The sequence below is a fragment of the Tursiops truncatus genome, chromosome 18, assembly GCF_011762595.2.
Source record: "Tursiops truncatus isolate mTurTru1 chromosome 18, mTurTru1.mat.Y, whole genome shotgun sequence".
In the NCBI taxonomy this organism is placed as follows: domain Eukaryota; kingdom Metazoa; phylum Chordata; class Mammalia; order Artiodactyla; family Delphinidae; genus Tursiops; species Tursiops truncatus.
The window spans coordinates 13,866,641-13,878,299 of NC_047051.1; the positions used below are offsets into that span (position 1 = coordinate 13,866,641).

General features: G+C 38.4%; 1 protein-coding gene across 3 annotated transcripts in view; it reads left to right on the forward strand.

The window, feature by feature from the left end:
* FREM2 (FRAS1 related extracellular matrix 2) overlaps positions 1–11,659 on the forward strand; it is a 158,291-nt gene that overhangs the window by 129,172 nt on the left and 17,460 nt on the right. For 2 of the 3 annotated variants that reach the window (XR_002176668.3, XM_019936699.3), the window contains exons 15-16: positions 1,305–1,436; positions 4,470–4,801. Coding sequence is in view for 2 of the 3 variants with exons in the window: in XM_019936699.3 (XP_019792258.2) it covers positions 1,305–1,436; positions 4,470–4,801 (464 nt within the window). In the remaining variant the exon portion in view is untranslated. Of the gene's footprint in view, positions 1–1,304; positions 1,437–4,469; positions 4,802–6,929; positions 11,056–11,659 lie in introns of those variants that run through there. The other variant, XM_073795094.1, reaches the window with a different exon arrangement.

Below are 11,659 nucleotides of genomic sequence, written 5' to 3' on the forward strand. Positions count from 1 at the left end.
CGTATCACTCCCAGCTGGTGGCTGGCTGAACAGGAGTTTGCTGGGGCAGGAGGGGAAGGACAGTCCAGGTAGAGAGGTGTGTACTAGTGTCCATACTTGGTTATTAGAGGGGAGGTTGAGGTCAGGGCTAGGGCCCGGACACAGTGGAGGCGGAAGATACATGTGGCCGGAGACAACACTGACGAGACAGGAAATCCACTTTATAAACTAATCCTTTACTCTGCAGAAGAATGTTTAAATCAGAGTTTTCAAATAACAGTCTTTTAATAAGATTCTATTTCTAAAAATTCCATTTGTGTACAACACTTCGGATGTACATATGTTGCAGCAAGAAAAGTTATATGTACCACCTCCCACCATTATATACTCAGGATCAATATTTATTGATAACACGTAGAGTAACCATGTTCTTTTATTAGGATTAGAATGTCTGGTTTTTAGATTTCTCTTAAAACCAAACTATTGTGTTGGTACCAGAACTAAATTAAACAATGCCTTAAAGTGAGTCACCCCCAATTAATAGAGCAGACCTCCCAGATGCTAGGGCCTGATTCTGATCTGTTTTCTACAGACAGAAAAGAAGTTATTTATTGCCTCGTTCTCTGGAAACTGTGATCCAGCATCGGGCGGTCTCTTCCATGGTATTAAAATGAAGACACTACAGTGCTTTCAAAGCAAACATACGAGGAAGTTTTTCATGTTAAAATTCTAGATAGATAGATAGATTAGACAATGAGTTATAATTTATAATACACATACTGTAAGAAATTACATATATAGAGAAAACTATATATTTTGCTCTCTGATTCTAAGAAGGCTAGTTTTTGTTTTTTAGAATGAGTGCATTTTTAGTTTTATTATAAATAATGTAAATTTTATGACTAGTCTTAAGGATTTAATTCTAAGGTAACAATCTCATTCATTTAATTAAGCTACACTTACTTTTTCCTGTTGTTTTTCAATCATTTTTACTATGCCTGTTTATACTTCATGTTAAGACGATTTTGTGAATATGACCATAACAGACGGTGTCCAGCACAAATTAAATCACATTGAACAATATTTATTTTTTCTTAAACTTTATAAAACACCCCAAATGTTAAGAAGAAGCCATTGAACTGTCTGCTGGGATTACTTTTCCCATGATGGTCTTTTGCTTCGTCATAATATCAACTCTCAGCAGTGCCTTAGTTCACAGAGAATTTTAAAGTACACAGAAAATTCATAGTGCCTATTTAAAAATATATACTTCCAGTGTTGTCTATTATCTTCTTTTAGCATAAATGTCTTCATTTTGCCTCGAGGTCTTTGTCAGCCCCGGGTGCCAGGGATAGTGGGAGCAGAGCCCTTCTCAGCTAAATTGCGCTACACGGGTCCCGAGGACCCAGAGTATACCAACCTCATCAGGCTCGCCGTCACCATGCCCCACATAGACGGTAGGTGACTTGGGAAAGCAAATCCATGGAGGTGGTTTGGGCTTCTCTTTACCTGCTTTATTTGACTGAACACAGGCAGACCTCATTTTATTGCACTTCCCAGATACTGCGTTTTTTTAAAAATGGAAGGTTGGTGGCAACCCCGCTTCCAGCAAGTCTGTCAGCGCCATTTTTCCAACACCACCTGCTCACTTCATGTCTCTGTCTCACATTTTGGTAATTCTCTCAATATTTCAAACCCTCCACCAGCAAAAAGATTAAGACTCCCTTGGGATAGTTAGCATTTTTTAGTAACAGAGTATTTTTTAATGAAGGTGTGTACCTTGCTTTTTAGACATACGCTATTGCACACTTTATAGCCTACAGTATGGTTTGTTTTTAATTTTTTTGTTGCAGTATAGTTGACTCACAATGTTGTGTTAGTTTCAGGTGTACAGGAAAGTGAATCAGTTATACATATGTATATATTTTCCATTCTTTTTCAGATTCTTCCCCATATAGGTTATTACAGAAAACTGAGTAGAGTCCCCTGTGCTATACAGTAGGTCCTTGTTAGTTATCTATTTTATACACAGTAGTGTGTATATGTCAATCCCAAGCCAGTCTCCTAATTGGTCACTTCCTCCCACGTTTCCCCTTTGGTAACCATAAATTTGATTTCGAGCTCTGTGAGTCTGATTCTGTTTTGTAAATAAATTCATTCATATCACTTTTTTATCAGATTCCACATATAAGTGATATTTGTCTTTGTCTGACTTACTTCACTTAGTATGGTAATCTCTAGGTCCATCCAAAGTTTCTGCAAATGGCATTATTTCATTCTTTTCATGGTTGAGTAATATTCCGTTGTGTATATGTACCACATCTTCTATATCCTAGTAAATTTTAACATAACTTTTATACGCACTGGGAAACAAAAAATTCATGTGACTCACTTGATTTCAATACTTGCCTCATTGCGTTGGTCTGGAACCAAACCTGCAATATCTCTGAGGTCTGCCTGTTTTCTGAATGACCAAGCATACAATAAATGCTCAGTTTGCAACTTAAGCTTCAAGTCCTGCTTCTTTTGAGTGTTTCTGTTTTCTTTCTGCCCGGTTTTTTTCTCAAGTCTGACAATTTTGACGTTCTTTAAAATTAGATAAATTTCACACATGTCACAACACAATGAAACAAAGCTTTGGTTAACGTGCTTGCTGTCTTTTATGACACGGCACAGTGTGCCTTCAAAACTCTTGAGCTTGGACTTACAGGAAAGCGATTTGGAATCTCAGTCCCTGCCTTCAACACCTGTTTGCTTTTCCATATCTGGAGTCTCATAGATCTTTCCCAGTATTTATTGCAACAACTAAGACATTTCCTAGGCATTAAAATAAGGTAAAAAAAAAAAAGCAATTAACAATGTTAAATTCTGTGTCCATTTTCTCTGGATAGGGAAGTGTGGGCAGAATTTCTGAGTCAGTAACTTTACCCACATTTTATGAACATTTCCTCAGGTACAGAAGACATTTTCAAGTTCTATTCCTCTTAATTCGCTTTATTCCTGAAGTATATTAATATTATTACTTAGTATGTTAGTTATATTTTAAGTACCTAAAGGACAGGAAGCATTAGGCAATATTAGGAACTACAAGGTAGAATTTACCTGCCTTATGGAAAGGACATAATTCTGCTTTGTCTGCTTATTACAAACCCAAATTTATGCTGGTGGGCACAGGTGCACAGAAATCTGCACCTCCTTACTTTACAGTGTAATGTTGGGTCCATGTTTGACCACCCTGCCTTTAGACCCATATGGGAGGTGTGATTCAGATGTGCAGAGGGCAGAAGGGACCATCAGGGAAGGGCAGACCTATAATAGTTCTTCCTAATAGAAAGATTGGTCCCTCGTGCTTCTCCTAGAGCTTGACTTAGCATTTTCTGAAACATTCGATAGCCGTAGCTCCGCAGAAGCTGACCAGTTCTTTTGCGGGGCCAGAGGATCTAAGAGGGAGAGGTGGAAAAGGTGTCAAGAGAAGACCCCTTTCACAGTCCTTTTTGCTGCATTGCTTATGCCAGGGCTCAACCAACTGTGTCCCATGGACTGGATCTAGCCTTCTACCTTTTTTTTTTATGGTCTGCAAGCTAAAAATGGTTTTCACATTTTTTAATGTTTGGAAGAAACCAAACCTTCTTCTTCTTTGAAAGTAGAATATTTCATGACACATGAAAATTATATAAAATTCTAATCCATTGGCCGTGATTAAGTCTTCTTGCACACAGTTATGTGAATTCCTTTACAAATCATCTATGGCAGCTCTGGCTCTGCAATGGCAGCTTTGAGCAGTTGCAACAGAGACCTTGTGGCCCACAAATCCTTACAATATTTACAGTTTGGCTCTTTACAGAAGAGGTTTGCCAACTCTTAGCCTATACCGTATAGTGGTAGTTTTCAAACTTTTTGGTCTGAGGACACCCTCAACATTATTTATGGCCACAAAGACCTTTTGTTTTGTGAGTTATAGCTATAAATATTTACTGGATTTAAAATTGAGGTATTGTTAAATATGTATTTATTCATTAATTTTTAAATAAGAATAAATCTATTACGTGTTAACACGAAAAACATACTTTTAAGAAAAAGAACTACAATTTATAAAGCAAAACAAAAGAGTGGCATAGTTTCACATTTTTGAAAATATCTTTAGTGTCTGGCTTAATAAAAGACAGCTGGATTCTTATGTCTGCTTCTGCATTCAATCTATTGCAATATATGATTTATTTTAGCCTCTGAGAAACTCCACTGTACACTACTGAGAAAATAAGCGTGGAAAAGTCCAATAATACCTTACAGTCGTGAAAATAGCTTTAATGTTATAGATCTCCTGAAATATTCTCGGGATCCTCCGGGGTCCTAAGATACCACTTTTATAATCACTGCTCTGCAGTATTTTATAACACTTGTCTTCTCCAGAGATAAAGAGATTATAAAGTGTTCAAAGGCCTTTGCTGTCGGTAAAAATGGTAACAGTGATTTACAAAAATCCCTTGTAGGCATGCTCCCCGTGATCTCCACCAAGGAGCTCTCCAACTTTGAGCTCACCCTCAGCCCTGATGGCACACGAGTTGGAAACCACAAATGCTCCAACCTCCTGGATTATACTGAAGTAAAGACCCACCACGGGTTCTTGACTGAGGCTACCAAAAATCCAGAAATAATTGGAGAGACGTATCCTTACCAGTACAGCTCATCTATCAGGGGTTCCAATACCTTGCGCTTCTACCGAAATCTGAACCTGGAAGCCTGCTTATGGGAGTTCGTTAGCTACTATGACATGTCAGAGCTGCTCACGGACTGTGGAGGCACCATTGGAACCGATGGACAGGTACGGATGTTTAGCATCTGCGCTTTGGTCACTGGACAGACCGGTTGCTTTTGTTCAGTTACGTAGACTTGGAGTAAATCTCAGCTCCAGTCTTCCATCCTGGTGATGTAGGTTATTAGGCAGAAGAAAGAGCAGGTAATTGGCATGAGTGGTATGGAAATCCATGTCTATTTCCAGAACAATGTGTCAAAATCCATGTATTTTTTAGCAATGGGTCAGTAACATTATCTTTGTATTGAAAGGACACCGTATAGATATGCTGTAAGCTCCAAATCTACTCTGATGTTAGAAAACTCCAAACACGAATTTCTCTTCGAAGTACACATTCTCATTTCTTGTGTTATGTACAGATGGCTGTGATGCGTCATGAACGACCTCAAATGAGGGTCCTCGGGGTCAGTCTAGTTTTTCTCCCTTCTTACTCTCTTTCTTCTTTCCCTGCCTTCTATCTTTCTCTCCTTCTACTCCCGTTTCCCCCCCTTTTTCTTTCTAGTCTTCTCCCCATTTCCTCCCTATCTGGTCCATTTCTCCATCGCTAACATAGTCAAAAGTATTTTCATTTAAAGCTTACTGTTATTTCTACTCTACAATTACTGATTCTTCTTCATACTACACAGGCAGATATTTACACATAAAATACACACACACACACACACACACACACACACACACACACACACAATCCCCCCCTATCACCACCATCATCATTGTTGTTAAAATGATGGTGAAGCAAGGTCTCCATTAGCAGTTACAGTAGAGAATCTAAAATATGTAGGGTGTAGCTTAGATTTGTGATGAGTATTTGAATTAAAAGCCACGCTTTGTCCAACTGGACTAAAACAAAGGGCTTATTTACGTAACTTATACATTAAGACGTTGAATGGTACCCAGAAGATGTCTTATCTTTCAAGATTTAGCTGAGGTGAGGCTGGATTTTTTTTCCGTGCTATATTCCTGTGATGTTAAACTATAAAACAAGTAGTAACAAGGGAAATGTAGACAGTAACTATCAGTTTAATTCCAGAGCAAAGCTGTAAATCTTGACCGGTTCTGCTGGCGTTGATGTCTAATGGCCACATGTTATGTCTGGGAACTGTTGGGCTCCAAGGTAGTGAGACTTTTATCTCTGTCTCCTCTAAAAGCAACAAAATATCCAGAAACTTGCATGAATTACTAAAAATCTCAAGCAAAAACACCAACAGGAAGACAGTGTAGAACAGTGGAAAGAGCCTGCATGTTGGAATCAAGGAAATGTGGACTTATGTCTGGCTCTGACATTCTCTAGCTACGTCTTCTTGGGCAGGTTACTTAAACCCTCATAAGTGTTACCTCTTCAAGTCCCTCTTTCCCACCCTGTCTTTGCTACCTGGAAGAAACGTGAAAGAAAAAAGGTCCTATTCTCAGAATAAAGACTCATATTAACACATCTACTTCAGCCTCTTCCTTTATAGGTCAAATATCTCCATTCCTTTGGCCGTTCCTCCCAGAGCCTGTTTTCAATCCATTATTAAATCATTCCTGTTTTCTTTCTGGATGCTCTTCTCTCAGGATCTTGCTGAAATCACAGGCTCTGTTGGCATAAGCGAAATGGGACATAGTAATAGGATTATATTGTAGTTCTGGGTCTTCTTTGTTAAAAAGCACTTCATCCCATGAAGCGTCTCTGTGGGTCTCGTCTAGTCTGTGGTCACTTTTTAGCCTCAAGAATGTTTTCTATCTTCTCTGCAAATGGCGGTAATTTTCTGTCTTTCATACGTGCAACCCAGACAGGCTTCCCTAGTGAAAACCCTGCACTTATCCTACTTAAGCTTTATCCTACTTAAGCCTATCTCTGCCCACTTTTCTGGTGTATCAAGGGCATTTTGAATGGAAATCCGTCTCTCCAGCCAATCCTCACTATAAAATGCTCAGCTAAATTGATTTTACTTCGCTGGAGTTTTAAAATCACTGTTCCTCTCTTTAGTTAAGTTCAGGTTTTTTTTCCCATTACAACTGCTAACTAGAAAAGTCATTACCCTGCTTCCGTAGCTGAGCTATCGACTGTTCTACTCCACTAGGTGAAAACTGGCAACTGCTGGGTTCAGTGAAGTTTTGCCTGCCTGAACACTTTATGTTACTTTCTACTTAGGGAGAAGAGACAGTGCAGTATAAGAATTATTGAACCATCCAGTTCCCAACTGGCTTGTGTTACCTTGAGGCGTAAGATGGCCAGCTGGTTATATGAGTTTCTTCTGAAAGGACTTTTCTGCTTTCGCATTGTTGAAAATAAACGTAGTAACATAAGCATGATGATCAACATAATAGACGTGACCAGATTCAGTGTAAATCATTGAAATTTCAGGTTCTTGTGACAAAATTCTTAAAGCCTCAGTGTAAATGGAATTGCAATAGCATCTAATAAAGTGAAGCTCAGAGATGGCTCTCTCGTTTTCCCCAACTTTCTTGGGTTTGAACTTCTACTTCTCTAGTTATTGAGATCTTCTCCTATATCCTCACCTTCCCTGACACATAACATTATTTAAATGTAGGTGAGGGAGAAGAAAATACATATTAAAGTAAAGGAAATAGAACTCTTTGAGATATTTTCTTAATTTTCCTCACAAGTTTTAGGTTCTAGAGAAGAGAAAATATCTAATAATATTACTACTACTACTAATAGTAATAGCTAACATTTATTTAATATTTACTATATGCCTGTCATCGTGTGTAAGTACTTTACATAGTTTCACTAATTCTGTGCTCAAAACAACACTGTGAGACAAATATGAATTTTGTCTCCATTTTTGGAGATGCTGAAGCAAAGAGACTTCAAATAACGTGTCCCAGTTCAATTCGTTTGTATGCCTGTGCTCTTAACCACATCATGATACTTATCTGGACATTTAATTGAGTGAATTAAATGTCATTTAATTGGGCGAATGTGAGGAATGGTTATGGTCACAGATGAAATTGCAAGAAAGGCAAAGAAACTTTATCCTCTGTTCTTTGTACAAGAACAGAAATAACCCCAGGTCTATTTGTCCTCTGCCAATTCCATACTGCCCTGGCCAAGCAGCTAATAGATGTGTCTTTCCCTCTTCTGGTCCTTTTCTAGACTTGCCACCTTAGATCAAGGTAATCACCATGCAAACAGATTTTACTAACTGGTAACTGCTTCTGCCGGGAACAACATGATACAAACCGATTTTTATCTTTAGTGTTCTTAGTAGCTAAAGCTGCTGCCTGGAAATATTGCCAGGGCCCTGCATTTTATTTTGTGATTAAAAAGAGGTTTCTAACACACTCTTAAAGATTTCTGCCTTCTCTAACCTCCCATATTCAAATTATTTCACTTGTAACAGAGAGTTACCAAACTGAGGGATCACCGGAAATATCCAAGATAGTTATCTGTTCACAGCAGATAAGTGAAGTTAATAAATGAAGTTTTATTAACTTTTATGCAGTTTGACTACAACTAGCTTTAGCTGATATTAAGACCAGTTCTGCTTTTTCCATCTCGTTTGTTGCCCATTCATTCATTAAAGAAATAATCGGTGAACACCTACTCTGTGCAAGGGATCAAATGGGTACCCGGTGAGGACACCAGACACAGACCTTAAACTCCTTCCAAGTCGAGTTATAGGAGTCGAATACTTGCTTTTATAAAAGTTAACAATTTTACTTGCCAAGAAGAAGAAACTTGGAATTTCTCTAATGATATTCACCACTAAAATCCCTCCTAATAGTTACTTTCTAAAATGTAAAAACAGATATAGCAGGAAAAGAAAAACAGAGATAAATAAAATAAATTATTCCGCTCCACCTTTTTGGGTGACCTGTATTTTATAAATAAAATTTTAACTTGTTTGGGTACACAATGAAAAACACTTGTGATGCAAAGTAGTCAGTAATGTTAAACTAAGTTTTTAAACTATTGGATATTTTTGATTAGTTTTTCTCTTGAAAACAACTTCTCTTAAAACGAAAGAACTTCAGTTCATTTCACCTTTCATCAGCCTGACTATTCATGTTAAAAAGTCAGAATCTTAACTCTCACCTTGTTAGGTAAACAGCAACTGATAACATCATTCAAGGAGCATGACTAAGTTACAAAAATTCAACTCCAATCATATGACATTGTAATTTACTCATGAGAAGACATAGCCTGATTTTGGGAAAGTATACGTATTTTTTCTGAGTTCCTTGGTTAATGGAATAATTTTCCTTTTTTAAAAAAACTATGTGTTTGATTTAGAAACATAGACCTTTGGGGCTAGAGTACACTTTAGAAGTCATCTCTTTCCATTCCATTATTTTCTACTTAGTACACTGGTTTAATCTTTTTTTTTTTTTAAAGATGTAAGCCACTCTAAATCATTCTGCAAGAAATGGCAAGAAGAATCCAAAATGTATAACTTTCATGAAGTATGTTGCTTCCTATTGTGTCAAATTTGTCAATTAATATTTTTAGTGGTGTAGGTTTTTTGGTTAATGGAAAGTAAAGATATTACCATGGAAAGCTGGGAAACTAAAAAGTATAAAAAGGAATTCACTCATTATCCCGCTATCACTGTACACAGACATATTTTCTAGTCTCTTTTCAATATACATACACATTTTTAATAGTAGCAGCATAATATTATCCATACCATTTTGTATACTGCTTTTTAACCTAACATATTGTGATTCTTTTCCCATGACAAGGAAAATTCTTCACATAAATGATTTTTGATTACGACATATTTCACCTTGTTGCTGTACCATCGTAATTATTTAAATATTCTTCTATTACTGGTCATTTAGATTATTTATAATCCTATACTGTAAATATCCCATAGAGTTGTCCTTAATCCTAAAGAATTTGTGGACCAGTATTGACCCTCCCTCATTCCAAGGTCCCTTGTGCATCTCTGATATCACAGCCCTTCAGAAAGGCTTGTAACTGGAAAGAAGCCAAAGTTTCCTTCCAGCCGTTCCTGGATGTGTAGACTGCTATTACGTAGAGACCTTGGCTAAGAATTCTAACTTGTTAAAACAATGTCTTCCACTGAGTCGCTAAGTACACACTTTACTGAGACTTCAAGCTATTGAGATCTATGAGCCTTCTTTACACATTCACAGACACCACCGTCTTGATGATATAGACATGCATCTGGCAACAAAAGCAGCAACAGAAAGAAATTCCAGCCAATGGGAAATCCCCACCAGTGGTTGTCCTCAGATAAGGTTCTAATGGGTCTGGCTCAGTTTTCAGTCTTTGAAGTAAGCACAAATCACTTGTCCTGCGTAAAGTAGGGTAGCCGCATGACTATCAAAGATTTTGAAATGATTGTTGTTTTCAATATATGTGGTCTAATTGAAAGACCTTGAGTAGAAGAGTCTAATCTGTGCTGTCCAATATGGTAGCCGTTAGCCATGTGTAGCCACTGAGCATTTAAAATGGGGCTGGTCCGAATTGGGATATGCTGTGCATGTTAAATACATACCAGATTTCAAAGACTTAGTACAGGGGCTTCCCTGGTGGTGCAGTGGTTGGGAGGCCGCCTGCCTATGCAGGGGACGTGGGTTCGTGCCCCGGTCCGGGAAGATCCCACATGCCATGGAGCAGCTGGGCCCGCCATGGCCGCTGAGCCTGTGCGTCCGGAGCCTGTGCTCCGCAACGGGAGAGGCCGCAACAGTGAGAGGCCCACGTACTGCAAAAAAAAAAAACAAAAAACACCACTTAGTACAAAAAAAAAAAAGAATGTAAAATATTACATTCTAGTTATTTTATATTGATGGCATATTAAAATGCAATATGTTTGACATATTAGGTTAAGTAAACTATTGTTAAAATTGGTTTCACATGCTTCTCTTTACTTTTTGAAATATGGCTACTGGAAGATTTAAAATTACATGTGTGGCTCACGTTACGATCCCATTGAACAGTGCTGGTCTAGATACTTGAGTATTAGTCCTGAATGTACTGAATAATCTTGGGCAAGCCAATTACCTTCTCTGTGGCTTAAGTTCAACACGTGTAAAATAGTGCCTTGCTCAAGTGAAAGCTGCAAAGGGGCAAAGTAAATCTGGATTACTTTTTATTAGTTACATACCTCTATTGCTTACTTCTATAAGAATTTTTAAATATCTATAAGATAATATGTAAATTGAATAGCTTCAGCTACAAGTCCAAAATAAGTGAGGAATTAAAACTACTTGCAGTTTGGGCTTCCCTGGTGGTGCAGTGGTTAAGAACCTGCCTGCCAATGCAAGGGACACGGGTTTGAGCCCTGGCCCGGGAGGATCCCACATGCCGCGGAGCAATGAAGCCCGTGCGCCACAACTAGTGCGCCTGCGCTCTAGAGCCCGCAAGCCACAGCTACTGAAGCCCGCGCCCCTAGACCCCGTGCTCCGCAACAAGAGAAGCCACCGCAATGAGAAGCCCGCACACCGCAACGAAGAGTAGCCCCAGCTCACCGCAACTAGAGAAAGCCCGGGCGCAGCAACGAAGACCCAAAAGCAGCCAAAAATAAAATTAAAACAAAAAACTACTGCAATTTTCCTCAACAATACTTTCCACCTTGGGCAGCACTGTGAATGTAATTTTTCTCTTGGGGTACTCTTCTTTCTTCCTATTCTTCCCCTTTTCTACCATCTAACACAGATCAGCAGACTTTCTCTTGTCCCTTCAACAGGCAATATCTCCCCAAATATAAACCTGCTGCCCATCATTAGTCACTTACTAGTAGTGATAGAAATTTATATCAGTATGGTACCTTTCACAAGTCATTTGCACTTTGCACTTTCCCTTTAAATATGGAATTTAAACTATTGTTTGCCTTTGTTGAAGAAACAAATCAGTAAGGATGTGTAAACTCACTCATCATGTCAGTTTCT